The sequence below is a fragment of the Gossypium hirsutum genome, chromosome D08, assembly GCF_007990345.1.
Source record: "Gossypium hirsutum isolate 1008001.06 chromosome D08, Gossypium_hirsutum_v2.1, whole genome shotgun sequence".
NCBI classification, from domain to species: Eukaryota; Viridiplantae; Streptophyta; class Magnoliopsida; order Malvales; family Malvaceae; genus Gossypium; species Gossypium hirsutum.
The window spans coordinates 67788512-67815342 of record NC_053444.1 but is presented as its reverse complement, the minus strand read 5'-3'; the positions used below and the strand labels follow the sequence as shown (position 1 = coordinate 67815342).

The 26831-nt window shown below is 31.7% G+C and overlaps 5 protein-coding genes across 9 annotated transcripts; 3 read left to right on the top strand and 2 right to left on the bottom strand.

Annotated features, from left to right (window-relative positions):
- The first annotated feature begins 1007 nt into the window (after positions 1–1007).
- On the top strand, positions 1008–3085 carry LOC107928261 (small nuclear ribonucleoprotein E). Its single transcript, XM_016859449.2, has 6 exons — positions 1008–1199; positions 1297–1323; positions 1447–1509; positions 2546–2624; positions 2702–2747; positions 2831–3085. Exons 1-6 carry the CDS (start codon positions 1158–1160, stop codon positions 2838–2840), a joined length of 267 nt encoding a protein of 88 aa, XP_016714938.1. The 5' UTR covers positions 1008–1157; the 3' UTR covers positions 2841–3085.
- A 3725-nt stretch (positions 3086–6810) lies between these two features.
- On the top strand, positions 6811–11626 carry LOC107928386 (TPR repeat-containing thioredoxin TTL1). 4 transcript variants are annotated; one of them, XM_041098971.1, is made up of 8 exons: positions 6811–7955; positions 9127–9322; positions 9763–9947; positions 10028–10361; positions 10709–10886; positions 10979–11070; positions 11161–11352; positions 11494–11626. In XM_041098971.1, exons 1-7 carry the CDS (start codon positions 7120–7122, stop codon positions 11320–11322), a joined length of 1983 nt encoding a protein of 660 aa, XP_040954905.1. In that variant the 5' UTR covers positions 6811–7119; the 3' UTR covers positions 11323–11352; positions 11494–11626. The 4 variants fall into 4 exon arrangements, with proteins under 4 accessions (XP_040954905.1, XP_016715089.2, XP_016715090.2 ...); XM_016859600.2 differs by having other exon boundaries at positions 10979–11085; XM_016859601.2 differs by having other exon boundaries at positions 11161–11626.
- Positions 11627–12023: 397 nt separating this feature from the next.
- Positions 12024–12933, bottom strand: LOC107928387 (olee1-like protein). The gene is made up of 2 exons (XM_016859602.2): positions 12722–12933; positions 12024–12478 (listed from the first exon to the last, which is right to left on the bottom strand). The coding sequence occupies exons 1-2, from the start codon at positions 12891–12893 to the stop codon at positions 12150–12152; spliced, it is 501 nt and encodes a 166-aa protein (XP_016715091.1). The 5' UTR covers positions 12894–12933; the 3' UTR covers positions 12024–12149.
- An 898-nt stretch (positions 12934–13831) lies between these two features.
- Positions 13832–18155, bottom strand: LOC107928294 (phosphoenolpyruvate carboxylase). Of its 2 annotated transcripts, XM_041098970.1 has the most exons (11): positions 17905–18117; positions 17512–17724; positions 17027–17418; positions 16874–16958; positions 16562–16784; positions 16376–16479; positions 16215–16302; positions 15984–16138; positions 14886–15884; positions 14430–14816; positions 13832–14343 (listed from the first exon to the last, which is right to left on the bottom strand). In XM_041098970.1, the coding sequence occupies exons 2-11, from the start codon at positions 17689–17691 to the stop codon at positions 14047–14049; spliced, it is 2910 nt and encodes a 969-aa protein (XP_040954904.1). In that variant the 5' UTR covers positions 17692–17724; positions 17905–18117; the 3' UTR covers positions 13832–14046. The 2 variants fall into 2 exon arrangements, with proteins under 2 accessions (XP_040954904.1, XP_040954903.1); XM_041098969.1 differs by having other exon boundaries at positions 17512–18155.
- Positions 18156–24269: 6114 nt separating this feature from the next.
- Positions 24270–26082, top strand: LOC107928295 (protein LIGHT-DEPENDENT SHORT HYPOCOTYLS 10). Its single transcript, XM_016859487.2, has 2 exons — positions 24270–24871; positions 25749–26082. The coding sequence occupies exon 1, from the start codon at positions 24327–24329 to the stop codon at positions 24864–24866; it is 540 nt and encodes a 179-aa protein (XP_016714976.2). The 5' UTR covers positions 24270–24326; the 3' UTR covers positions 24867–24871; positions 25749–26082.
- Positions 26083–26831: the final 749 nt, after the last annotated feature.

Sequence of the window (26831 nt, the reverse complement as noted above, 5' to 3'; positions counted from 1 at the left end):
TTTTAGGTTGATTTTTTTTATATTTAGAGAAATAGGTCAGAGAAACAAAATTTTTAGTCTGTCCCTTTTCTATGGTTTAAATTTTCCTCTCTGATTGCAATGCCACATGGCACCTCGTGATCAGGACACGTATCAAATAATGTCAAAATTTGACATCGTTACAAATAGGTACCATAATGATAAACAAAATAAAACTACAGGTACCAAATTGGACAAATTGAAAGTAGAAGTGCTACATTGATGATTTTATTAAAATATAAGAAGATTTTTTGTCATTATCCCTTTTTAATATTATATTTATCATTTACATATTTATAAATGATTCATTTTCTTTCATTAGTGTGATGTTCTTTAATTTAATTACTCAAAAAATAATTGAAAAAGGATTGCTTAGTTTTTAAATTAAAGAAATATATGTCTACACCTTTTTAAAAAATCTCATATTTTTAAAATTTTTCAAAATACAACTATTAAATATTAGTAAGTTTATATTTTGATCATTCAACTTCAAAAAGTTAAAAAATGATCACTGAACTATTCAAAATTTTTTATTAAATTCACTAAAATATCCAAAAGTTTTTATTTAAGTCGTTGGACTTTAAAGATTTTAAAAAAAAGTTTGACTAGCGAGCTCTAAGCGATGATTCCACGACTGGTATAGTGAAACAATACCCATCAACGAGTAGAAAAACATTCTTCAATCCAAGTCGATCTAACGATTAATGTCGGAGATAAGAAAAGAAAACTATTTGAATTTTAATTTGCAGATTCATGACATTCAAAACTCTTTCATTAAAAAAAATTGAATTGTAGAAGAGAAATGTAAAGAAAGCTTCAATTCGTACAGGCGGTGCATATAAAGAATGCCATACAACACTTATTTTAACATCCCAATGACTTAAATGAAAACTTTTTAATAGATAAATAACCATTTTATAAGTTTTTGAAGTCGAGTGACCAAAACATAAATTTACTAATAGATCAGTGACCTTGGTGTAGTTTAGCCTTAAAAAAAGTGTCGGACCCGGCTGGCTTTTGATCCTCCTTTAAAATGATCTCTTCTATTTCAAATTAGGGTTTTAAGAGCTCATTTTTTATCTGTTTAAAACCTTTCGAAAAAGAGGGAAAAGAAAAAAGCGGTCGAGATTTTCACAGCCATGGCGAGCACCAAAGTACAGAGGATTATGACCCAACCCATCGTATGTACATCTTCATTATTTCCTGATTTCTTTTTTTCCCCTTTTTAATTTTTTTTTCTTACTCGATTTTTCTGGGTTTTTTTTTGTGCTGTAACAGAACCTGATCTTCAGGTTTCTCCAAAGTGTAAGTCTCTATTTTTCATTCTTAATTCCCTTGAATTTTCTTTTCTGGGTTTTGCTTGTTTGTTAATGAATTATTGTACTGTTTTTTTTTTAAATTATATTTTTTCGATTTGGAATTATCCAGAAAGCTCGCATTCAGATTTGGCTTTTCGAGCAGAAAGATTTGAGGATTGAAGGCCGAATCATTGTAAGTTTGTGTATTATTTCCTTTAAATTAAGTTTTTTTCTACTTATTTGGTAAAGATTTTAATTTTTTTTAAAATTGAGTTGTGTCAGGTGTTTGGTCTAAGCTTATACTTGAGGATTCGAACTCGTATTTAAGATCGAGTTATATGCTTTAGTCGGAGTGTCCTCTTAGGTGTTTAGTCCTAGCTTATACCCTGAGGTTTAAGGTTTTTTGAAACTGGACCCGACTGACCGGTCCAACTGGTTAGGCAGGGAACCAGCCAGGGTACCCTTCCGGAGAAGGTCATTGAACCAGTTGACTTGGGAACCGGTACAGACTGGTTGAACCAGCTATTTGAACCTGATTTTTAATATTTTTATTTTTTTATGAACTTTTTAATGATTTAATTAATTGAACCGATCGGACTTGTTGGACTGGTGAACTGGTAAGAACTGTGTTATTTGTTAACCTTGTTTCAAATAGTTAGAATGTAAGTTTTTTTTTGTGGTTTTGCATGATTCGCACCGGGTTATGTTATTTGTGTGTAATTTGATATTAATGCGAATATGTTATGGTTTTCCGTTCCTTGCTCTGATTTGTACATATTTTTTGTTGATGAGATTTGGGGTTTTCTTTGCTTTTTCTCGATAATCGAGAACATTCTCTATTTTGGATCTCATTAGTTGACAACCATTGAACAAATCACAAAAACATTCACGGGGCAACCGGTCCTAACATCTTTAACTAGTAGAACACTCTTGAGTGTTTATTCAGACTGTTGCTAGTGTAACAACGAAGGCAAAAAAACAGCAGTTCCCTTGGTCCGTTTTAATGAATAAAATCTGTAGGAACTAAGAATCTTTAGCTCTATTATTCGGCAAGTTTATATTATTACAAAGAATAAGGCATGAAGTGTAAATTTTGGCCCATTGTACAGCTTGGGAAAGGAAATAGGCATCTATTCAAGGGATTTCAGTCACGTCTTAAAAGCATTTTTTAAAGAATTTTATGACTAAAAGCTCATTTCATCTTACTTGCCCTATTTGGCATTTTGCAGGGTTTTGACGAGTACATGAATTTAGTTCTTGATGATGCTGAAGAAGTTAACGTCAAGAAGAAAAGCCGAAAGTCATTAGGTTAATTATCTTTCTCTTATTGTCGTTCTCGTCCCTTGTTTTATGTATATCATCTTATTTGTTCATTTTTTTTCCAGGAAGGATTCTTCTTAAAGGAGACAACATTACTCTTATGATGAATAGGTAAGTGAATCGAAATAAACTCCGTGTCTCTTTCTCTCAAACTTGACACTCTCACACTCACATTTTTTTGTTAATTTCTACAGTGGAAAATGATTGTAGATCCAGCAGTTATTTGGACTCGTGAATGCAAAATCTTCTTGTCATCGTATAGGTCAATCTACTATGACAATATCGTGCTATCTTTAAAAACATGTCTTCGTGTTAGAACATTCACCTTCTAGGAGGTGCTTCTAGTATTTCGGACAGTTTACTGATGCTTTTGCTTAGATTAACTAATGATTTGACATGTATGATTCTGCCCTTTGATCTGCACTATAAGATTTCTGATTAAGCCTGCATTCTTCTCGTTTTCGTTAACCATGCATGTGCTGCTGTTCGGTTTTGGATTTCATTTATTTCTGGTACGTATTGGCCTCCTCATTTATTTAGAAGATCTAGCTAACTACGAGTACATGTTAACTATGTTACTCCTACTCGTTGTTTGTTTTTCTTCAAGTATAAAATGTCTGATACTTGTATTTGATCCATGGATTTGGGGATATGACTTCTAGGAATCCTCAAAATACATAGAAAAACTTGGAAAAATCAGACCATACCTAGTATCCTGTACTCAGTCTTCACTCAAATCCAAGTAGCATTATCCTCCTAAGTTTTTGAAGCTTATTGTCGAAGTCGTCGATGATTTTGTTTGTGTCAATTTGGCTTTAGTCATGATCTAAGTATTGCTATGATGGTAGATTGTCTTGAACCTAAAAAGTCTATTTGATTGTAGTTAATATAACTTGGAAGTTGAAAATGACCCTAACTAGAAACTATTTGAATATTAAGTTGCCTTTGGGCTTCGGGTTTAGCATAGTTGTAGCCATTACCAGTCTAATGCATCTTTGGTCGTCAAGTGATCTTACAAAAAAGAAAAGAATCCAAAGTGTATTGGGAGAAACTCAAATACGAACCAGATTGGTTGTCTGGATCGGAAATCAGTCTGTATATCCCTTTGTACATAAGGGTTGAATTGATCTTTGACGAACTTCTTGAAACTGGTTAAAAATCAGAGATTGGGGTAAACTACTCTAATAGTCATTCAACTAATAGTACCTTTTTTGTCACTTACTATGAAAAGTTGCAAAATGATCACCAAATTATGTAATTTTGTTTTTCTATCACCTGGCTAATATAAAAATAGAAACACCTAAAAAATTCAAGATAGTTGGGTGACCAAAACAAAAAAAATCAAATAGTTATCATTTTGTGATTTTTCATAGTTAAGTGATTAAAAAAGAAAGGTGAAATATTGCTATTAGACTTGTACTTTAGGAAAGTTGTGGATTTAGCCCTTGTATTTTAATTTGGTTATCTTCAATACATGGACTCTAGAATTTGGAAATTGTAGTCTTAACCTTAAGTTTTGTTATGTGTAAAATTTGATTTGTTAAACATATTACTGTGTAATGTTATGTTAACTTGTTATTTCTCATCATTTATAGAAAGTCAATTAAAATATTTAACGACTATTGTTTACATTAAAATTGAAAATTGAAAATTCAAAAATATATTGATTAAGAATGCAGCTGGAGAAGGGGGATTAAATTTATAATTATTTATAATTTTATGGGTAATACATGATTAATGGTATAATTTAATTAAACATATTGAACTGCTACCTAAAGTACAAGTATGTAGAGTATAGGTGTGATTATTTTGTAATTTTTTTATAATTGGGCGATTATGAGGGATTAATAGAGGAATTAATTGAGTTGAAAAATCAATGATGCAATTATTAAGGAGGAATCCAATGATGACATTTTTAGTAGAAATTGGAGGGCTTTGTGGTCGTATGGCATTCACCTTTCTCAGTGTTATCTTCAGACAGTTTCTGTGAATGGACCCCTATATTCAGTAATGTTAGCACATAATCACATGATACCAACCTCTTATTTAAAAATAAAAACTATTTCAAAGATTAAAAAAATAAATACATATATTTTGAAGAAGATACAGGAGTCTCCATCCTGTTATTTGAATGAGTAAATAATGGGTAAGTAGAGTATCTATTTCCGTTTGTTCTGAATTTCTTTTCTTATTTACATCGTTATGAATTTTAGCTGTTTATACGAATATTACTATTTTTTAACTTTATATGTAAAATAGTGGATTTTCCGAATTATTGACCCATAATTAGAGTTTCACTTAAACCCTAAATACTATACTCTCACTTAAATTTTGTCTTTTTAGACAATTGTTCATTTCTCAAATAAAAACCCTCTTATCTCTTTAAAAAAATTATTTTTTTAAAATTCGAAATTAAATTCTAACATAGATTCTAGAATTACTTATTCAATTATTAACGTGTTTCTGTTTTGGTTACCCAATTAATTTGGTCATTAACATTTCAAATCATTTTTTATTTTGGTCTGTTGAATAGTTAACGGGAATGACGATGTGACTTTTTTTAATTGGTATAATAACACATTTAGTCTTTAATATTTGCACATTTTTATCATTTTTGTCATAATTTTAAATAATTTGATAAATTTAATCTTCCACATTTATAAATTCTATCAATTTGATCCTCAAATATATAATTAAATATAAATTATATATTATGAAAAAGTACAAAATATAATATTATTTATATAAATATACCACATGTGTTTATATTTAATTATAATTATAAGGCTCAAATATGCATTTAGCGTCTCCCGAACTTGACACATTTTTTCAAGTTGGTACTTATGATTTTTTGACCCAACTTGGTACCTAAATTTTCATTCCATCAAGAGTTTTGGTATTATTTTATAACAATGTTAGTAGCAAAAGTCATGCTTATTATGTGTTCGGTTTAACGGTAACATAGCGTATGTTGTACGTACAATCACTTATATGAATATATGTTGTACGTACAATCACAAAATTATATAAAATTTTAAAATATAAAATAAATTATAAATTATAAATTATAAAAATATATGTATATAAAAGAATAAAAAATATGACAAAATAAAAAATATAAAATTCAAATTTGAAAAATTAAAAACCTATAAAATTTACATATTTTTCTAAATAAATTGCAAACAAATTAGATGAAGATAAATTTTACAATAAATTTTATGCTTATAATTGGGGGAAATTATTACACGATTCTTTAAGTTGACAAGAATGTAAAGATGATTAGAAAAAGGCTTGTAAGAAGCTTTTTCGTTTTATTTGTTAGGTTTCACAAGAAAAATTTGCGCTCCTTTGTTGAGAATGCTATTAACATGATCATGAATGAAGTTGATCAAAATCACAAATTTACATATAAGTTTATCCATATTTAATTATATGTGTTTGAGGATCATACTGATACAATTTGTAAATGTTATTGAATTATTTAGAATTAGGATCAAATTGATAGAATGTGTAAGCATTGAGGACTAAATATGTTATTATACTGGTTGAAAAAAGGCTGTATCATCACTTCCGTTAACCATTTAATAGAGAGTAAGTGACCAAAATAGAAATAATCTATAACATGAATGACCAAAATAAAAATGATTTAAAATGTTAGTGATTAAATTGAAAATTTTCATAATTGAATGACCAAAATAGAAATACATTAATAGTTGAGTACCTAATTTTATTATTCACCCAAAATTTTATAACATCGAAAAAGAATCTAATCCTCAATGAGCATCATATCATGCTTAATATAAATATTATCCACCAAAATATCTACTATCCAATTAGATGGTTAGAAATTTTTGTTAGGAGAGATTCAAATTAAATTATAATTTTTATGATAAAAAATATAAAATTTTTATTTTAATAGATTATATCTTTATAATTTATAAAAGATAAAATTAAAATTTTATATTTTTAGAGATTAAAATGTAAATTTATTTTTATTAATTTAAAATTTTAAAATTTTAAAGGAGATATTAAAAAATTTTTGATTTTAAGGGCGTCTATTCTCTAAATAATAATAATAGTAATCATAACTACTCCTCAAAATATAGAGAAAATTTTTTCCAAAATACTTCAAATTTACACTTTAAATTGTTTATTTTTTATTAAAAAAAAAGAAGATAAATAAAATGATGAAACGAAACCTGTCTCGTGAAGCAGCAGGACCAACACTCTTTTCTCTTCCATTTTTCTTTTCTTTTCTTTTCATTTGATTTCTCTTTGAAAATCCCTTCCTTTCTCTCTCTATATTCTTTGCTTCTTTCCGTTTCCTTTCCCTTTAGATGTTTAGTTCAAAGTGTTTCCTTTCTACATTCACCTCATTTCACTCACATTACCAATAAATAACCCTCCACAAAGTCCCGAAGGTGAAAGCTAGAGGTAAAGAGAGTAGAATTGGAGTAAAACCCATTTTTAGTTGAAGGGAAAAATGTCGGATTTAGGTAAGCCGGTGACGGAGAGAGGGGGTTTCGAGAAACTTCCTGATCAACTTCGTGACTCACTGAGTTACGATTTTAACAAGCCTGATTTCCGTGAACTCGATCTGGGTTCACCCGTTTCGCCGCTCCGAACTCGACAATCCGGTCTCACGATGACAACGACTACTAGTTCGAGCTCGAGCTCATCCGGATCGGTTTCGGGTCGAAATGGATCCATCGTGACTGGTAGAAGATACGAGTCTCGTATAAATAACAATTCCGGCGAACTTTCCGGGTCAAACGAAACAAGCCCGACTGTTTCGACGCGGATTTTAAAACCGGGTCAGATAAGATCCGAACCCAACATCCCCGTCAGTTCTCCGTCTGTCAATGTTCTTCCGACGGGTAATATATGTTCTTCAGGGAAAATCCTAAAAACCGGCATGGCGGTGAATCGGAGCTCAAGGCCCGACGTTTTAGGTTCTAGGTCCGGTAATTATGGCCATGGCAGTATAATGCGGGGCTCTGGAATGGGAATTGGACACATTACAGCTTCCAAAGGTGGTACCTTTGATCACAATAACACCATGGGGAAAGCAATGGAACCTGATGAAGTGAAGAGAATTGGCAATGAGATGTATAAAAAAGGACAATTTTTAGAGGCTTTGAGTTTATATGATAAGGCTATAGCTTTGTCTCCAGGTATTGCGGCTTACCGGAGTAATAGAGCGGCGGCATTGACGGCGTTAGGGAGATTAGGAGAGGCGGTGAAGGAGTGTGAGGAAGCTGTTAAGTTGGATCCTAACTATTGGAGGGCTCATCAGAGATTGGCTTCATTGTTGTTAAGGTATAAAATAATTTCGATTATACATTCCTTTTGGTGTTTAAATGGTTTTCTTAGAGTGTCGGTAGAAATATTTCTGTATAGTTCTTTTGATGTTTTTAATCTAATTTTGTTAGAAAAAATCTTGGTTTTAATTGTTGCTAATGTTGTTGATTGGTTTTGGTGGGTTGTGATGCTTTTGATCTACATTGTTGGACTTCTTGTTTTGTGTTTGTGTATGTTCGTGTGTGTATGTATGTGTGTATGTGTATGTGTGTGTGTGTGTGTATGTATTATGTGTGTTTCTTGTATTTCCTTGTTCCTTTAGGTACATTGTGGAGGCTCCTGTTAATACAGATTGCATTTTGCCTTTTTACTAAAAAACTGGACAAATTAGTCTATGTATCTTAGATCAAAGAGCAAATTGGTATTTTTTGTTAAAAATTTCACCAATTTCTACTGTTAAACACGGGCCTAGTTGATGAAATAATCAGATAGTTACACATGGCGTGACCTTATGTTTTCCTTTATGTTGTTAGTGTGTATGTTTGTATGTATATGTATGCGTGTTGTATTTCCTTTTTCTTTAGTTGCTTTGTCTTGGAGGTGGTCCCAAAATTTCGATTCGGTGAATGAATTTGAGTAATGCATTGATGAGAGTAGTCACTAATATTATTGATTGTTATATTTATTTATATATATATATATTAGTTACTTTTCTGTTTGCCATATTTAATATTTATCCTCAGAACTGTCTGCTCTCTATCTTTTCATTTCTGATCCAGGTTTCTTCAATTCTTCGTGCCTGTACCAACTGTTGACTTTTAGTTATATGGTTCTCGTGTTGGTCGTAGTTTGTTTTTGTTAGATCACCTTACCTAGGTTTATTCTTCTTTTAAGTATTTCTCAAGTTGTTTGTTGATATTCGATGTCCAGCTTCTCTCAACCAATCTGGTCAAATGTTTTACGGTTTTGTGTTCAATCTACATATATCCTTAAAATGATTGGCTATTGGATATTGGTTAGCTCATGAGTCATGAGCTTGTCGGCTATGTTCTCTATCGTCTATAAAAGATTTTGTATCCATCTGTTCCATTGTTTTGCATGTTTACGTTACTTCTCTCGAGTTGTTCTCATTGACACCGATGTACCTATAATATTTTGGTTGCTTCGATTTAACGCCGCTGCACTTCAGGATCGGGCAGGTCGAAAACGCTAGGAAGCACCTATGTCTTCTGGGGCAGCCACAAGATCGAACTGAGTTACAGAAGTTGCAGGCTGTGGAAAAGCATCTTTGCAAGTGTACAGATGCTCGGAGAATTAGGGACTGGAAGAGTGCATTAAGGGAAACCGATGCTGCCATTGCCTCTGGAGCTGACTTCTCTCCTCAGGTAAAAAAGCGGTAAAAGTATCATGGAAGCCGTTGTACTTGGAGTCAGATTGCATTTTACCCCATTTACTCAAAAAATGAGCAAATTAGTCCTTGTATATTAGATTAAAGAGTAAACTGGTCATTTCTATTAAAAATTTCATCCATTTCTACTGTTAAAAATTGAGTGGCTGACAAAATAACCAAATAGACATGTACAGTAAAAATGAATTAAATTTTTAACAGGAGGACCAGTTTGCTCTTTGATCTAATGTACATGGGCTAATTTGTCAATTTTTTAGTAGAGGGGGCAAAATGTAATCTGACTCATAGTATAAGTGCCTCCATGGTACTTTTACCATAAAAAAGCTCAGCTAAAGTTTTTTCTTCATTAAATTACGAAGAATTTGTGCAGTTAATGGACATGGAAAATGGCTGAACTGATTCAAATTGAATTTACAGCTTTTTATGTGTAGAGTGGAAGCCCTTTTGAAACTCCATCAACTCGATGATGCTGAATCAAGCCTTTCGGTTGTTCCTAAATTAGAACCATGCACCAACTCCTGTTCACAGACTAAGTTCTTCGGGATGTTTTCTGAAGCATATCTCTTCTTTGTCCAAGCACAAATTGAGATGGCACTCGGAAGGTTAGTAAAAAAACGATTCTAAGCTTAATCTGATATCAGTTATTTGCAAAATACAAAAATTGATAGCGGATATATTACAGGTTCGAGAATGCTGTTACAGCTGCTGAAAAGGCTGAACAATTCGATCCCCGAAATGTTGAAGTTGCTGTACTGCTTAACAACGTGAAGTTGGTTGCGAGAGCACGGGCACGTGGGAATGATCTGTTCAAATCCGAAAGATTCACTGAGGCCTGCTCAGCGTATGGGGACGGTCTTAGGCTCGATCCATCAAACTCTATTCTTTATTGTAACAGAGCAGCTTGTTGGTTTAAGCTCGGGCGGTGGGAACATTCCGTTGAAGATTGTGACCAAGCTTTAAGCATCCAACCAAATTACATAAAAGCCCTTTTACGAAGAGCGGCATCTAATAGCAAGGTATAGAAATTCTTTAAAAGCTTTTTTTTAGGTAAAAGTACCATGGAGGCCCTTGTACTAGGAGTTAAATTGTATTTTGCTCACTTTACTTAAAAAATGAGCAAATTAGTCATTGTATGTTAAATCAAAGAGTAAACCACTCCTCTCTGTAGAAATGGATAGAATTTTTAGTCGGACTGATTTGCTCTTTAATCTAACGTGCATGGATTAATTTGCCAATTTTTTTAGTAGAGGGGGCAAAATGCAATCGGACTCCTTGTGCAAGGGCTTCTATAGTGCTTTTACCCTATCTTTGATCATAAGAATAGCCATCTCATGTATATGCTATTTGACATTGTGAACTATAGCTAGAGAGATGGGCTGATGCGGTTCAAGATTACGAAGTTTTGCGAAGGGAACTTCCCGATGACAACAAGATTGCCGAATCTCTATTTCAAGCACAAGTCGCATTGAAGAAATCTCATGGCGACTTCGGCGAGGAAGCATGCAGTATCAAACAGTTCCGAGCTGCAATATCTCTGCCAGGTACATTTTTGCCCTTGCGTTCACCAAAATTTAAACTATCATCGTTTTTACCGTCTCGAATCCCCTCTTGAAAGAGTTAATTCAATCAACAGGCGTCTCCGTAGTCCATTTCAAGATGAGTTCCAACATGCAATGCAAACAGATATCTCCATTCGTGGATTCACTATGTGACCGCCATCCCTCCGTAAATTTTCTAAACGTAAAAGGCCCACCTTTTATTTTTTTTTTTCTGATACTCGTTTAGAAAATAACAGAAATGTGTTCTTTCGAATAGGTGGACATCGAGGAGAGTCCTGGAGTTGCAAATGCCGAAAACATAAGTATCTTACCAACATTCAAGATATACAAAAACGGTTGCTGCCTCAAGGAAATGGTGTGTCCGAGTCGAGAAATGCTTGAACACTCAGTGATACATAATAGCTCTTACAACCCATGATGGCACCGTTTTCCACTATAATTTTTTCCGGTACTTTCTTGCTGCCCAAATCTCCATTTTTGTTGGGAATTTACACAAAAACCATTGTGCCATAGGAACCCAGAAAAGTCACAGCTTTTAGTTCCCTTTTGCAGCTTTTAAATTTATTCATTCATTTCCTCATTGCTTTAGGGTTCAGTTTAAAGATGCAATGAGAGGATTTGCAGGCAGGCTGTTAGTAGATGATATGTGCTTGTGTATATATATGTGATGATAAATATTGTTTCTTTTTTATTTCATCAATAAGGAAAAAAAATTCGTATTATCTATAAATTTGTGCTAAAAATAAATTGAATATAAATTATAAATACTGTTTTGTTTCTTTATTGAGTGAATGCACTTTAAATTTATACATTGAATAAAAAAATTAACATTGCTGCTTTTATTTTCTTAAAATTTCAAACACTACAGGGTTTTTTTTATGGTTTATTGACTATATATATATATAATTATGGTTTCTAATGTTTCATTGTCTTAACATTTATTTAGGGAAAAATACTATGGAGGTATTTTTGTATTAGAAGTTAGATTGTATTTTGTTCTTCTGAAAAATGGGTAAATTAATTCTTGTATATTAGATGAGATTAATTTATCTATTTTTGTGTAAAATGGATTTCGACTTTTAATTCAGGGGTCTATTTTTGTGTAAAATAGATGCTAAATTATTGAATAAAGTTCAATATATGATGAGTACGAGTACATATATATATATATAAGTTAAAATCATATCGAGATTATGCTATGCTCGCATGATTAAGATTCGATATGATCTTGGGATTTAAAAATCCTTATTCGGTAAGAGGGAAGCCCATTTCTTTAAGAACTTGAGCACATCCAGGGACAGCTACCTTCTTCTTGAAGCCAAGATTGTTAGCCTTTCTGCTAGGCTCGGCTAAGCCATCATCGCTAGTTAATTCCACTTGTGCCTTTTCAAATGCTTCCATCTTCTCGTTACAATCCGCCCTTGGACTGCTCACCGTGCTCACCTCGCAAATCTGTTCCTCGTGGTTGCCTTCCACCGGGATCTTGTACACACCGTTTGCGTCTGTTTCCGCTTCGTGGCTGTACGTAACAGTTTCGTCCCCTTGTTTCCTGCACTCCAACTTCACCTTGGCACCTACAAGAACATTGAGTTAATGAGCAACGGTAAGAGGAAAGAGAAAACCATGAGGGATTTAATAAACGAAGATTTCTTGTTCCGCAAGCAAGCAAAAGAAAAAGGAGTAAGAAAAAACATAAAGGTTTTAATAATCAAAGGTTTCTTGTTCCACAAGCAAGAAAAAAAAGTGAAACTATAAGGTATTTAATAATCAAATGTTTCTTGTTCTTCAAGTAAGTAAAAAGAAAGAGAAAAGAAAACCTGGTATGGGTTCGCTGAGTTTGGTTTCGAACTCTACGCGGCAAGTGTCACAATAAATTTTGCCGAGTACGACGAACTTGTTGTCGAGACTGCCGGCATAGGCGAAGCCAACGAGGGAAGACAACAAGCAGATTGCCATTGAAACCAGGGCCCTCTGTGAAGCTTTTGCCATTTTTTCTTATTTGTTCCTGTTTTGGGTTGATGAAACTTTTAAACAAGGTGAATTTATAGGGATTTAATTTTGTTTCAACCCCTTTTTCTTCGCCATTTTTAAAGTATTTGCAGAGAAAGACTCATTCTTTTTTAACTAAAATTAGTAATATAAAAGTAACAATAAAATCATGGGTAAATTGCACCAGTAGTAACTCAACTATTAGACATTTTCTTTTTTGGTCACCCAACTATTAGTAAATTTCTTTTTTTTCACTCAACTATGAAAAGTTACAAAATGGTCAACCAACTATTCAATTTTGTCTTTTTTGGTGACCAGGTGGGTAGCTTTTAAAATTAGCATGATAGTAACTTTAATCCTCAATATTTCTGCATTGTTTCAATTTAGTCTTGATTGTAAAAAATCTAACCCTTAACATTTACACATTGTGTAATTTGGTCTTTTTTGCAATTTTACTTTTCTTTGTGACCCTTTAACCTAAAAAGCTAAAAAAAAAATTATCAGCTAAATTTGATTGAAAATATAAAAAAAATGGAAACACTAAAAAAATCCAAGATAATAATTTTTATTTTTTCCCATTCTTTTAAAATTAACCCTCAATGTTACAAAGACAAACTAAACTGCAAAAAAAAAAATTAAACATTGTGTAAACGTTGAGAGTTATTTTTTTAGAATCAAGACTAAATTGACATAATGTATAAATGTTGAAGTTAAAATTGCTATTATGTTAATTTTAAAAGCTATCGACATTAGTCAACTAGTCACCAAAAAAGACAAATCTGAATAATTGGGACCACTTTATAACTTTTCATAGTTGGATGACCAAAAAAGAAATTTACTAAGAGTAAAGTTACCATTTTATAACTTTTCATAGTTGAGTAACAAAAAGAAATTTTTTTAATAGTTGGGTGAATGTATTGCCACATAAGTGGCTATAATTAGAACCAAACCAAGACTTGCTTACATTATATATATATTGGCCAGATTGCTTACATAATATTTAAAAAGCATATAATATAATAAGTTTTGGTGCAACAATAAACACTGTAACTAGGAATTTAAATAGCATCATCCACATTTTTTAACCCGTCGTCAATGTGTGTAATTCTTATTCTCGGGACTAAATCGACTTAAGAGTTAGCCGAAGTGGGGTTTAACCCGTGTTTTGCAAGCCGGCAGCAATACCCTTCATGGTCAAGATGAGGGTGTCTTCTAAACCGGGGGCGTATTCACTTGTTGGGTTTAGTTTCACGAGTTCATCCGCGGATTTGTTTGATTCCATGATCTCTTTGGAGATATGTGGACGGAACTTGACATCGTAGCTCGGGTCACGGATACGTTTGAGTGTGTAGGCTTGGCAGACATTTAGTGTTGTTATGTATGAATCTCGGAGCCGTAGTCTTTGCTTCAAGTACGGATCACCTTCGAGAAGATCCTTGTGCCCAGCAATCTGGAAATAGCATCAACATTCGTTAGCCAAATACGTTGTTCGAAAGAAATAAATCGAAGCAGGGAATTGTGTTCTAGTGAGTTTACTTGTAGGAGAAGGCTTTTAGTTTCTTCATAGTTAGTCCTCAACCGCTCTCCAAATGACCATAGTTCTTGAGAAACAAGGAGATTATCATATAAGGCGGCGATCCCGGGATCTCCTTTTGCGAAGACCATTTCAACCAAATCGATCGTTACCCGGAAGAAAGGCCATTCGTTGTACATCTGCCGCAGCATATGGAGATTCTTAATGTCCTTTTGAATGGCATGTTTGAATGCTGCTCTAAAACCGAGCCAAACAGGAAGATGAAATCTCGTCTGTGTCCAGGCAAAGATCCACGGGATAGCTCGGAGAGATTCAATGCCCCCACTTGGCTTCCGCTTCGATGGTCTGCTACCAATATTCATCCTACCGTACTCTAACTCGGGTGTAGCCTACAACCAAAAGAAACAGTATTATTCAATCAAAAACTGCTAAGAATGTGAGTATGCAAGTTCACTTACGAGGCGGAAATATTCAACAAATCGAGGTTCTTTGAAGACAATGGAACGGTACTCCTCCGTAGCAACGACCGCCATTTCATCCATCAAAGCACGCCATTCAGGTTTCGGTGAAACCGGAGGGTGCATACCATGCTCAAGTGTGGCAGCTGTAAAACGTTGGAGTGTTCTAAAGCACAAATGCTCTTCTCCGAACGATTTCTCAATAACTTCACCTTGAACTGTAACACGAAGTGACCCGTGAATAGTTTCCGGTGGTTGAGATAATATAGCAAGATGGGTGGGACCACCTCCTCTTCCAACAGTTCCACCGCGACCATGGAACATCGTTAGCTTCACACCGAACTGCTTAGCTACCTTTATAAGCTCCTCTTGAGCTTTGTACAACTGCCACGCAGCAGAGAAACGCCCAGCATCTTTGCCCGAATCTGAGTACCCAATCATAACTTCTTGTTTGCCGTTGATCCGGTTTCTATACCAATCTATAGAGAAAAGTCGAGCCAATGCAGCAGGTGCAGCCTCTAAATCCGCAAGCTTCTCGAAAAGTGGTACAACTCTTAATGGTTGCTGCACATGGCATTCACGCTGTAGGAGCTCAACAGCAAGAACATCCGAAGGTGTAGTCGCCATTGAAATGATGTATGCTCCGAAGCTGTCTGCCGGGAGTTCCGCTATGACATGGAACGTGTCCAAAACATCGGCAATTTCTTCGGTTTTAGGAAGATCGAGACCAAACAACGGGCGCTTGCCATGCAGTTCAGATAACAACCATTCCTGCTTTTGTTCTTCAGACCATTCTCGATAGGAACCGATTTCCAAGTACTTGGTAATGGCATCTATGACATCAGTGTGGCGATCAGACTCTTGCCTAATGTCAAGTCTAACAAGTGAGAGCCCGAAAGTCGAAACTTGCCTCAAGAAATCGAGAAGGCTTCCATCAGCAATCGGTTGGTCACCACACGAGCAAAGAGATCTATAACACAGTTCGAGCGGCTCCAGGAACTGCATAAAACTTACGACTTTCATTAGCATCGATGCCACTTATGAAGAGGCTACTAAACTACTGATACAACGGAACTACATAACCAGGTTTGACGAGACCTGCTCAATGTTGGTGAAAGTTGCTTCCACTGGAATATCGGAGATACCGTGAGATAACATTTGACGAGACCGTTCTCGTGTCTGATACAGCTTGTCCCTAACATCACCGAGAATAACACGGTACGGTTCATTCGGAGGAACTTGTTTCCAGAACTCTGCAATACAAGTAACACCAATAAGAACTAAACTAATGGTACGAGAATACGAGATCAGTTGAACATAATAGTATACCTATGTAATGTTTAGCATCTCTCCTTGATGATCTATGAAGTCCTTCAGCACGAACACGAAGCTCATCGCTGCAACGCCACATCGACAACTAAACACACAAACATCAATAAGAACCGAGCCTCAAACGGGAACTTTAAGTTAAAGAATGGAAGCTAAAATACCTCGAACATCAGGTCCTCGATTTGGGAGTAGTATAAATTAGCAGCCATCAATCTAGCCAACAAGCAAACATCCCTTGTGACCTCGGGCGTTACCCTCGGATTACCTGCATTATAGACCAAGAAAACGATATAAATGCCCCCGAATATATACCATCTTTTACTATTTATTTACTTGTGTGACCATACCATCACGATCACCGCCCATCCATGAAGAAAATTGAATAAGCGGAGCATTATAAGGAACACGTTCATTAATCCCGATATTCTTCAAAGCTGTATCAACTCGTAATAAAAATTTAGGGACACCCTTCCATATCGTTTCATGGAAGTAACTCATTCCGGCCCTCATTTCATCTTGAGGAGTCGGTTGTGTCCTTCGAATCTCGTCCGTACGAAATGCGGCTTGAATCTACACATAAAAGACAAGCAAAAACAGAGTTGCAAGACAGGGGATCACACATGTTTATCAAACGAATATCACGAAAACCCGACACGTACCTCGCGCTGTAAAGCCTCGTCGAGCTCTTGCTTATCGTCCGGAGAAATATCTTTACCATACAACTGCGCTAAACAATTTCTTATCCTGCCAGAAACCGAAAAACTTAGGCATTGAATTGAAATTTTCTTGCATAGGGAAAAAACCACACACACCTTCCATGTTTTTGCAACAACGATCTACGAACCGATTGCGTAGGATGCGCAGTAAAGACGAGATCAACGGTTTGATTCTTAAGAGCATCGAAAACTTCTTCCGGTGACTTATTCAAATCAACCACAAGTCTCTTTAAAGTTTCTTCGATATCGGATTCGGTCGTAGCCGAATTCTCGTCAACGAAATCGCCCTTTTTCAACTCAATCCTTCGCCGATATGCAATTTGAACTTCTTCGGCGAGGTTAGCTAAGTTAAGCATATGTGAAAAAGCTTTAGCTACGACAATGGAATCACCTGGATCTAAACTGGTTAATACATTCCCTAATTCCTCAAGTTTTTTGGGATCATTTTTCCCTTCATATTCAGCTGACAGTTCATAACACTCTTGAACCTAAAAGTTTTTTAAAAAAAAATCCCAAACATTAAAAAATAGTGCAAAACAATCCCAAAACAGATATTGATTAAAAAAGGAAGAAGAACATACAGTTTCTTTAAGATCTTCGCCATGTAAATCTTGAAGAATATCAAGGAATCGATCTAAAAGCAAAGCATCGTATTCAACTAATTTATCATCTTCACTTACTTTAGAAGGAACCAATAGTCGTAACTGTGCATCAATGGAAGCTAATTTTTGCATCTTGTTTGAATTACTAGTACTCGCCATATCTCACTTAAAGATTGGAACTTTAGCCTTTTTCTTAAAGAAGAAGAAGAAGAAGAAGAAGAAGAAGAAGAAGCAAAGATCAAAGATTGGATATACGGTAATAGATATAGAATCTGATTAATACCCAGAAAATAAAATCTATAAAAAGTTTTGATTTTTGAGAGAAAAAAAAAGAGACCTAGATTTGGGATTTTTTTTCAAGAAATGAATTACCTTAAAAACTGCTAATGAGAAAAACTGAAACTGTGGATCAAAGAGAAGGGGGGGATTGTGAGAAGGACTGAAGAAAAATAAATTTTATTTATAGAAGAGACAAGATTCTGATTCAGCTATATTAAAGGTTCAATCTTTATTTATTTTTTTTTTCAGGCGGTTTTATTGGCAAAAACCAGTGTTGGAAGTTGAAGTAAAAAGGCAGCGAATCATAGTTTGGACTTCGTTCTTTGTTGCGGTCTTTACATTCTCTCTCTCTCTTTTGACTGCAACATAAAAATTTTGATGAAATTGATTCCGATTCAAGGTCACATTGATGGCACATGTGATGTGATGTGATTGGATGTAACGATAAATCATCTCGAAATTTAAAAAATTAAAATTAATGAATCAATAAATAATTGAGTGTAATAATAAGATAAATTGTACTTCTAAAGAGAAGATTCAGATTTAAACATTAGAGATGATACACAAATTTCGAATATTAACAACAAAAAAGACATGAATAATATATAAATATATATAAAGAATTGATGGAATTTAAATTCCAGGACTAAAATAATTTTAATTGTCAAGTTCAGGCATCAAAATAGATAAAAAAAGTATAAGTATCAAAGTAGATCTAATTACTAAGTTCAAGTTCATTTTATAATTAAAAAAAAAGATATTGGAAGAGTTGGTCTTGTTCCATTCAATTATGAAGTCAGGAAATTTTGTTTAGGGAGGACCGAAATTAAATTTTAATTTTTACTATTGTAAAAATACAATTTTACTATTTTAATAACTTATATTTTTTTAATTTTTTTAATTTTTAGGTGATCAAAGTATAATTTTATCTTTACTAATTTAAAATTTTAAAAAATTTTAAAGAGTTTAAATAAAAAAAATTTCCTACCAGCCCCTAGCTACACCCCTAATTCAATTTAATGGACACTTAATATAATTATCCGTCACTAAATATTTTTAAATAAAAAGTAAACATGTTTTTCAAAAAGAAATAGTTGAAGAGAATAAAATATATTCTTCAAAGATGCTTCTCTTTTACTTTTTATTTAGCGAGAGTATGTTTTTTTTTTTAATATATATTACAAAGTCTAAGAACTAAAATTCGTGAAGTTTGTGTTAATTGAGATGTGAATAATTATTATTTTTAAAATTTTAAAATAAATTTAGGTAAAATTATCATAATTATTATTTAATTATTAGAAAAATAAATATTATTTATTTCAATGTTTAAATTTGTTATAATTATATTTTTAAAAAAATTACCATTATAATTTGATTTAATTTTTTACATTTTCTAAATTATTTCATTATATTTAAAATTTTAAGATAGATGGATAAGTAAATTTTAAATTTTTTAAATAAAAACTATATATATGTCCACAAACTGTTTTAAAGAATAGTATTTTAAACTTTTTCATTTTTTAACATATCTTTTAAAATATTCTTACTTTCACCTTTGTCTGTCATCATTTTTATTTTTATTTTTTAGCATTAAATTAAAAATAAATTGTATTTTAATTTATACATACAAGTCCGTACACTGCCCAAGAAAGAAATTAGTTTATAATATTACCACTACTTTTTATTGTAATTATGTAAGATTTAAAATAAAATTTATTAATTTATAGAAAATGTAAAACAAAATGTTTATTTTTATTCTTAGAACAATATATTCATATATTTTACTATTTTTTAAAATAAAAAATACATATTCGCATTTTTTTAATCACCATTTAGAAATGATAAAAATTATTTAAATTAGATTATAAAAATATATAAATAATTTTTGTTTTTAAACAATAAAATAATCAAATTAAGCCAATCTAAGATTGAAAAATATAAGATCAAGCCCACCTTAAACCTGGCTAGATCGATTGGATAAATAAGTTGCTAAACTCGTAAACATTTCTACTTTTTACCCACTTTTAGTTTTTTATTTTAATTCTTTTTTAATTTGGATAATAATTAATTGTTTTAATTTATCTTAGCAAATTATAATTGATAATTTTGATATTATTAGCCTTGTACTTATTATGAAATTAACAAATTACGTGGGTAAACCTATCCGAAAATATATTTTAAAATTGTAGAATCTCTTTCATTTAAGATGTAATATATAAGTAATTAATTAAGTCTTAGCTGGACTGGTATAGGTATTATTATCAATGTACGTGGACATGAGTTCGAGTGTGCTGTAACACATTATCCTCCTATTCATGAGTTGGGAAGGAGCTACGGGTAGTTCTAGACATTATACAAAAAAAATATTTCAAACAAAAATGACTATTTTTATACTTTACCCATTATTATATTATAAATTTATATTCCGATCTCTCAAAAATTTATTATTCAATTCCACTAAAAAATGAACTCACCCTTGATATTATGTCCTATCACATTTTAATTATTATTATTTTCATGCCATGCAACATCTTCGTATTGGACAATTTTCTTAAAAAGTTATATGATGAGAATGATGGTAATTTCATTAATAAATTAGAAAATGACCATTTTTAATTACATTAAGGTTATCTTCATAGTTGAGCATGCAAAAGTATGGAGTAGCTTTGGTTGACTTGAAGGGTACCTTTCAATTACACTTCATATTTTCTTTGGATTATGCATAATTTATTTATTTTATTTATTTGACTTGATGTGAGACATTTAATATCTGAAATCCAATTTCACGAATCAAATTTAAAAAGAAATTATTAAATTTATTTATTGTTCCATAAAAAAAATTGATATTAATTAAAAAACTAAATACAACTCTTTGCGACTCCATTATAAATATAAACATCATCATCATAATGATAAATTATAAAAGATGGGAGAACTGCTCGCCACATAATCAACTACCTAAAACAATATAATTATGATATTAAAAAAATACAAATTGATTAATTAAATGGGAATTAACTCACGTCAATGCTTCTGCAGGTCCAATCGAGTTAATATAATTACTTAAATTACTAATAACATGATAATAATATCAATCTCTCATTATTTCTTCTATTTTAGCCTATCTATATTATTCATAAGGTTAATTTTACAATTAAATTTAGGGGACAGACAGAATGGTAAATTTTAATATAATTCCTTTAAAATTTATATAATTATAAATTAATACATTGGTATAATTATTTTTTATCCTTTAAAAAATTTAAAATTCAATTTTGACCTTCTTAAAAGAAAGTTTTGGCTTGTCTCTCAAGTAAAATAAAAGTGTAACATCAAATTCATTTATAGAAGTGAAAGGACAAAACGTATACAATAAAATTAGAATAATTATCCCTTTCAATATTTTATATATATTACTCATTTAATGACTAGGCGGACTATTTTTTTTCAATTTTATTAACATTAATTATTAAAACGAAATTTTTGAAAGTCAAGTGACCAAATTCTAAATCTTCGAATACTCGGATTACTATTGTTGTAGTTTATCCATTTCAAAATAGATAATAATTCTTTTAATATATTTCAATTTACTTAATATACAATGTATTCACCAAATGCAATAAAAATTAATAATTTTAAATCCATATTTTCAAATAAATTTTCTAGAGATAAACTTTTAGGACAAGTTTTTATTTTTATTTTTATGAATTTAGACATTTTACTGTTCAAATTTTAAAATTTAAATTCAATTATTAACATAATTAATTTTATTAATAAATTTATTGATGTGATATATTGAAATAAAAAAAAAACTCACTTGACAGACTAACCATGTAACAAAAAAAATATTATAATGAAACTGAATTTAACAAAAGAATTTTAACAATATTAACAATTGAATTTATATTTTTAAATTCAAAATATTAAAAAAAACTAGAAAATTCTTGAAATATACAAAGGTGCCTTTATTTTATTTTATTAACAATCTTTATATATAGGTTCTGATAATATCTATTCTTTTTGACATAATGCCTAGAACTATTAATAGTTTCTTCCTAACCCATAATTAGGAGGATAATGTGCTTCACCACACTCCAACCCATGTCTTTTTATATTGACAAAAATATTCATACTAATTAAACTAAGACTCAATCCGTAGAAAGTGTGTTTGTTTACCTTCATGTAAAAGTGGTGATTGAAATAAACAAATTTGTAGTACAACATTAGTGCATTCAAGTCCACGATTAGGCTATAGGGCTCTTCGAAATGGTTAAAATTATAGGCCAAACTACAAGCTTGGTTGCATCACTAAGCCCAAGGGATTGGGGCTCTAAGTGGAAAAATGACATAGCTTACCCATCCCAATAACTATAGCATAAATTTTCTCCATGCTAGATTTATTAATTCCACTAAGAAAGTATAATAGACCAAAAATATATGTTGATGAATCATTGGCATCTTAGGATCAGATTTGAGTCCTATCATTTACAAATTAGATGTGGGTTTTTTTAAAAATTATTTCGATTCTCATTCTCAATATTTAAAAAATTGGGGAAATAGAAAAAGATAATAAAAAACCCCCCAAAAAAATCACAATTTTTTTTTATTTAAATTGGGTTTGGGCCAATTAGTTAATGAATTTAGGGGTAGTTTGATTTTAACAAATCTAATCCCCCTCTCCAAGTCAGTATCTTGACCAATTGGTTGTGTCCAATATAAACAACTATGAATTTCTGTAGAACTATTTTGATTTGATTTCAGATACATAATCCAATTGTGCTTTATTTGAAATACATAATATAGTATGCGAAATCTCAAAAGAAAACCTTAAATCTTTCAAGGATTTGAATGATAGAAAAGGTGGAATACATTTGTAAGGCAAGAATATTTTTAAAGCCTTCACCACCTGAAAAGGGAATAATTAGCCTTTGATTTTTAGGTTTTATTGAAAGAGGATGTTGACAAAATTTCCACTTTTTTAATACCACAAGTTTTCCTTTATAGATTTATTAATTATTACATGGTCAATAGCCAGCTTTGAGCCATTATTTCTTTGGAATTATTGGCTTTTGCCTAGCTTCCATTCCTTAACATTTTCCTCTTTTAACACAGTGTAAAGCCATTGATTCTCCAACACCAAAACCACAGTAATTTCTTTTCATGTTTGCTGCCCACAATTCCTTTTTTTTCATCAAAACTTTTAAGGTGATATCTTATTATAGAGAAAGATGGTAGCGGTTATGATAAAAAGATTACAGTCGTTTAATTAAATTGATTAAAAAATAAACTCACATTTCTTAATACATATTTTACGTGGAATGATTAACGATAGATTGTTGATATATATTACTTTCTTGTACCATTTCTATATTCCTTTTATATGCATGCATCACTTGGAAATTGAAATCCCAACAAATACAAATAGGTTAATTATGCTATTAATCCTTATACTTTTCTCACAATTGAAATTTAATCCAAGAAATTTGGTTTCCTTTTTTGTTTTAATAATTAAAGTAGTATTGTTTGAATACAGATTGGCTAACTATATTAGGAATTGGTTGAGGGACCAGTCCGAAAAATTGTTTTGAACCGATTAGAATGGGAATAAATACAAACCGACTAAAAAACCAATTAAACTGGCGATTAAATCAACTAAAAACTGATTGAACCAGGTTTTTAGATTTTTTTTTTAAAATTTTAATAAAATTTTAATCAGATCAACAAACCTATAACCTAATCAGTTTGATCATTGGTTCAGTTTGAAAAACTTTGAATTAAAACATAATTAATTACACTATTATGGATTTTTCGATTATGTGAATGCAAGTCCTTTGACGATTCTTATGACTTCAATTCAGGATGTAGGTCCTTGATTAAATAGACTAATAGCTACTTTAGTCCCTCCTAATTAAATAAAATTTCATATTCAACCTCTAAACTTTTAAAATTTTATTTTAACCCTCAATTAAAATCGAAATTCCAACTTCACCCGAGGTGTACTGTATAATAAGTTGACGAATTATTTTAAACAAACTCTAACACATTATTATAATCATATACCCAAATTTCACCATGAAATCCTTCTTATCTTATAATCCTATCTTAAAATCATAGGCTCTCCGCTGTCCAAATTTTGTTAACCAAATTGGAAACTGCTCATTAATCAAACCCACTCAAATAATCAAAGTGGTTCAATCCACAAAGGAAAAAGAGAACCTTATCAAACCGTATAGTGCTTAATTAAGCTATAATGTACTCCAAAATGATTGCTTTGATGATGGAAACATAATTATCAACAAATACTTTTTTTTTAAGAAATAAATACATACTTAACGCTAATAGTAAATTAAAGAAAGGAAAAAATGTCGTATAGTAAAGCACTTTCAAATGGACCCACTGCTTGTCCTCTCATTACCTTACCTCCATTGATGTGATCTTCATTTTCATTTTTCACCTATTTTCTTTTACCTTAAAAAGAACAACAACAAAGAAAAAAAGCCCTTCATGAGAAAAGAATGATGTCTTTCAACAAAGGAAAAGAAATAATTGAAGGGTCTTCGAGATCGGTTACAGCCGTGGTGGGGGTTGAAAACCCGCCGCGGTTGAGCCGATACGAGTCACAGAAACGGAGGGATTGGATCACATTCGGGCAATACTTGCGAAACCGAAGGCCACCGGTGGCGATTTCTCAGTGTAACGCTAACCATGTACTCGATTTCCTCGGTTATCTAGATCAGTTCGGTAAGACTAAGGTACACTTACAAGGTTGTATGTTCTTCGGCCAACCTGAACCACCGGGACCTTGTGCTTGTTCCCTTAGGCAAGCATGGGGTAGTCTCGACGCGCTTATTGGCCGATTACGTGCCGCTTACGAAGAAAACGGTGGGTCGCCGGAGACGAATCCGTTCGCTAACGGCGCCATAAGGATTCACCTTCGTGAAGTGAGGGATTCACAAGCTAAAGCAAGGGGTATCCCTTATAAGAAGAAGAAAAAAAAGAAGAACCCCTTGAAGGGTAATGAAGATAACTCGAGCTTCCCTACACAGCAAACTTGAAACTGGTAATAAAAAATTACTTTTGTCTGCATGGAACTTTGTCTTCATGGAATTTTTTTTATTTGATACAAATATTTTAAGATCTGTGGTTTAGCTGAAAAAATAGAAGAAAATTGATGTTGAAACGAAAGAAGAACAGTGATTTTTAGTGACAATTTTTTTAATCTTTTTTTAGTTTCACAATAAAACCCTAGAAGGAAAGGATCTGGAAACCCTAATTTTGTATAGTAGTTTACTTTAAGAAAGACAAAATATTAACAGTACTGAGTAACTTTACCTTAATAATATCAATAATAAAAATTATTTTTCTATGATCATAATGAAAATATATAAAATTTCAATATTTTGTGATAATTTTTTTTCTAATTTTTGATATATAAAGATTAAGATAAATCTCAATTTTCTAACCTCCTTTAAATTTTCTCTGATGAATAGATTCTGTTTGTAGGCCATAAAATTAATATATATAATATGTACTTTTCATGATATTAAGGAAAAATTGTGATCGAAGTTACATGATTTTAAGTGTTAAGGTTGGAGTTTTACATGTATAAATTACACCAAAGTAAATTAATTATTTAAATTTTAATCTTTGTAATAATTAATTTTAATGATATATAAGTGTTGATTTAGTACTACTTAGTAACTTAAAAAAATTCTATAAATAATAAGGTAAACCCAAATTATTATTCATTTTCTTTTCTTTTAAATGGTGTTAATTAATAATCTTCATATTAACCCAGAAATGCTTTGCAGCTACTGTCAAGTTGCCCCAATTTATTAACAAAGTTGACCACCATTTATATAGTAGCTCTAAAAACCCTTCAAAAGCTTATTAATCTCATGATTAGGTCCTTTTCATTTCATTTTGTTTCATTTCAGGCCCCAAAAAAAATTCCAAGAGTTGCAATTACGTATCAGTACGCCAAGCTCCCATCTTTACTCAGAAATTGCTACCATTTCCTCCTTGGATATTCAACATAAATATTGGGTCTTTATTCTGTGTTTTAAAATGAGAAGCAAAGCTGGAAATGGGACTATATATATATGTATAGATGGAACCGGATTTGAAGAGGTAAGTTGCTTTTGTCTTTTGTTATATTTCCTTTTCCATGTCAGTTAATTACAAGTACAATGTTGTCCCATGAACTAGTACATGTTATAGTGTTGCAAATTAATCACTATTATAGTATATTCAACTTTTAGCTGTCTCAAATTTTGGTTTATGATTTTTGCATGAAAAGTAGAATGTTACTTTTTATATATATATATATGAATTATAACGTATATTTTTATGTATGCTTACAGTTTATGAAAACTCTTTCGAGGTTCATGGTTGTTCCTCACAATAATATATACCATTTCTAATATTCGAATTTGAGTTCTCTTTGAGAGTGCAATGTGCTTTACCATTACATTCGATATTTATTGGTAAAAGTATTTATTAAGGGATAGTATCTTAATTATATTATTAGCATAAAAATGAATGAATGATTGATTAGGTCCCTAGTACATATCTTATAATATTGAATAATCTACTCCACATTTCTAAAAAGGATTAATTCCACCAAAAATCCCCAAAGCATGACATAAATTTTAATGTGGTTTCTAAACTTTGAATTAAGTCTTTAAAGTATTAGCGTTGTATTAATAAAGTCCTATTAGCCCATTGTCAACTTGTGCATCAAATTTTAGCTTAGATCTAATGTAAAATAAATTTAAAACACGTGGATCAAAATATTAAAATGTTTGTACCTATTGCATGAACAATTTGTATCTAACGAGTTAAAAGAATAGACAACGCCAATCTAAATTTAAGAGGATCATTTTTTTAATATGTTATATCTGAGTTGTTCATGCAATAAATACAAATGTGTTTAAAGTTCAATCCACATGTGTTCTAAATTTGCTCAACATTATATTCAAATTAGTATTTACACGTATAGAAAGAGTTGATTGATATGA

Coding starts and splice junctions, on each gene's coding strand:
- LOC107928261 (XM_016859449.2), top strand. CDS start 1,158: ATGGCGAGCACCAAAGTACAGAGGATTATGACCCAACCCATC. Junction 1,200..1,296: donor GGATTATGACCCAACCCATC/GTATGTACATCT, acceptor GTGCTGTAACAG/AACCTGATCTTCAGGTTTCT. Junction 1,324..1,446: donor TCTTCAGGTTTCTCCAAAGT/GTAAGTCTCTAT, acceptor GGAATTATCCAG/AAAGCTCGCATTCAGATTTG.
- LOC107928386 (XM_016859600.2), top strand. CDS start 7,120: ATGTCGGATTTAGGTAAGCCGGTGACGGAGAGAGGGGGTTTCGAGAAA. Junction 9,323..9,762: donor GAGCTGACTTCTCTCCTCAG/GTAAAAAAGCGG, acceptor TTGAATTTACAG/CTTTTTATGTGTAGAGTGGA. Junction 10,887..10,978: donor AGCTGCAATATCTCTGCCAG/GTACATTTTTGC, acceptor TTCAATCAACAG/GCGTCTCCGTAGTCCATTTC.
- LOC107928387 (XM_016859602.2), bottom strand. CDS start 12,893: ATGGCAAAAGCTTCACAGAGGGCCCTGGTTTCAATGGCAATCTGCTTG. Junction 12,479..12,721: donor ACTCAGCGAACCCATACCAG/GTTTTCTTTTCT, acceptor ATGTTCTTGTAG/GTGCCAAGGTGAAGTTGGAG.
- LOC107928294 (XM_041098969.1), bottom strand. CDS start 17,691: ATGGCGAGTACTAGTAATTCAAACAAGATGCAAAAATTAGCTTCCATT. Junction 16,480..16,561: donor GATGGGCGGTGATCGTGATG/GTATGGTCACAC, acceptor TCTATAATGCAG/GTAATCCGAGGGTAACGCCC. Junction 15,885..15,983: donor CTTTCACCAACATTGAGCAG/GTCTCGTCAAAC, acceptor AGTTTTATGCAG/TTCCTGGAGCCGCTCGAACT.
- LOC107928295 (XM_016859487.2), top strand. CDS start 24,327: ATGATGTCTTTCAACAAAGGAAAAGAAATAATTGAAGGGTCTTCGAGA.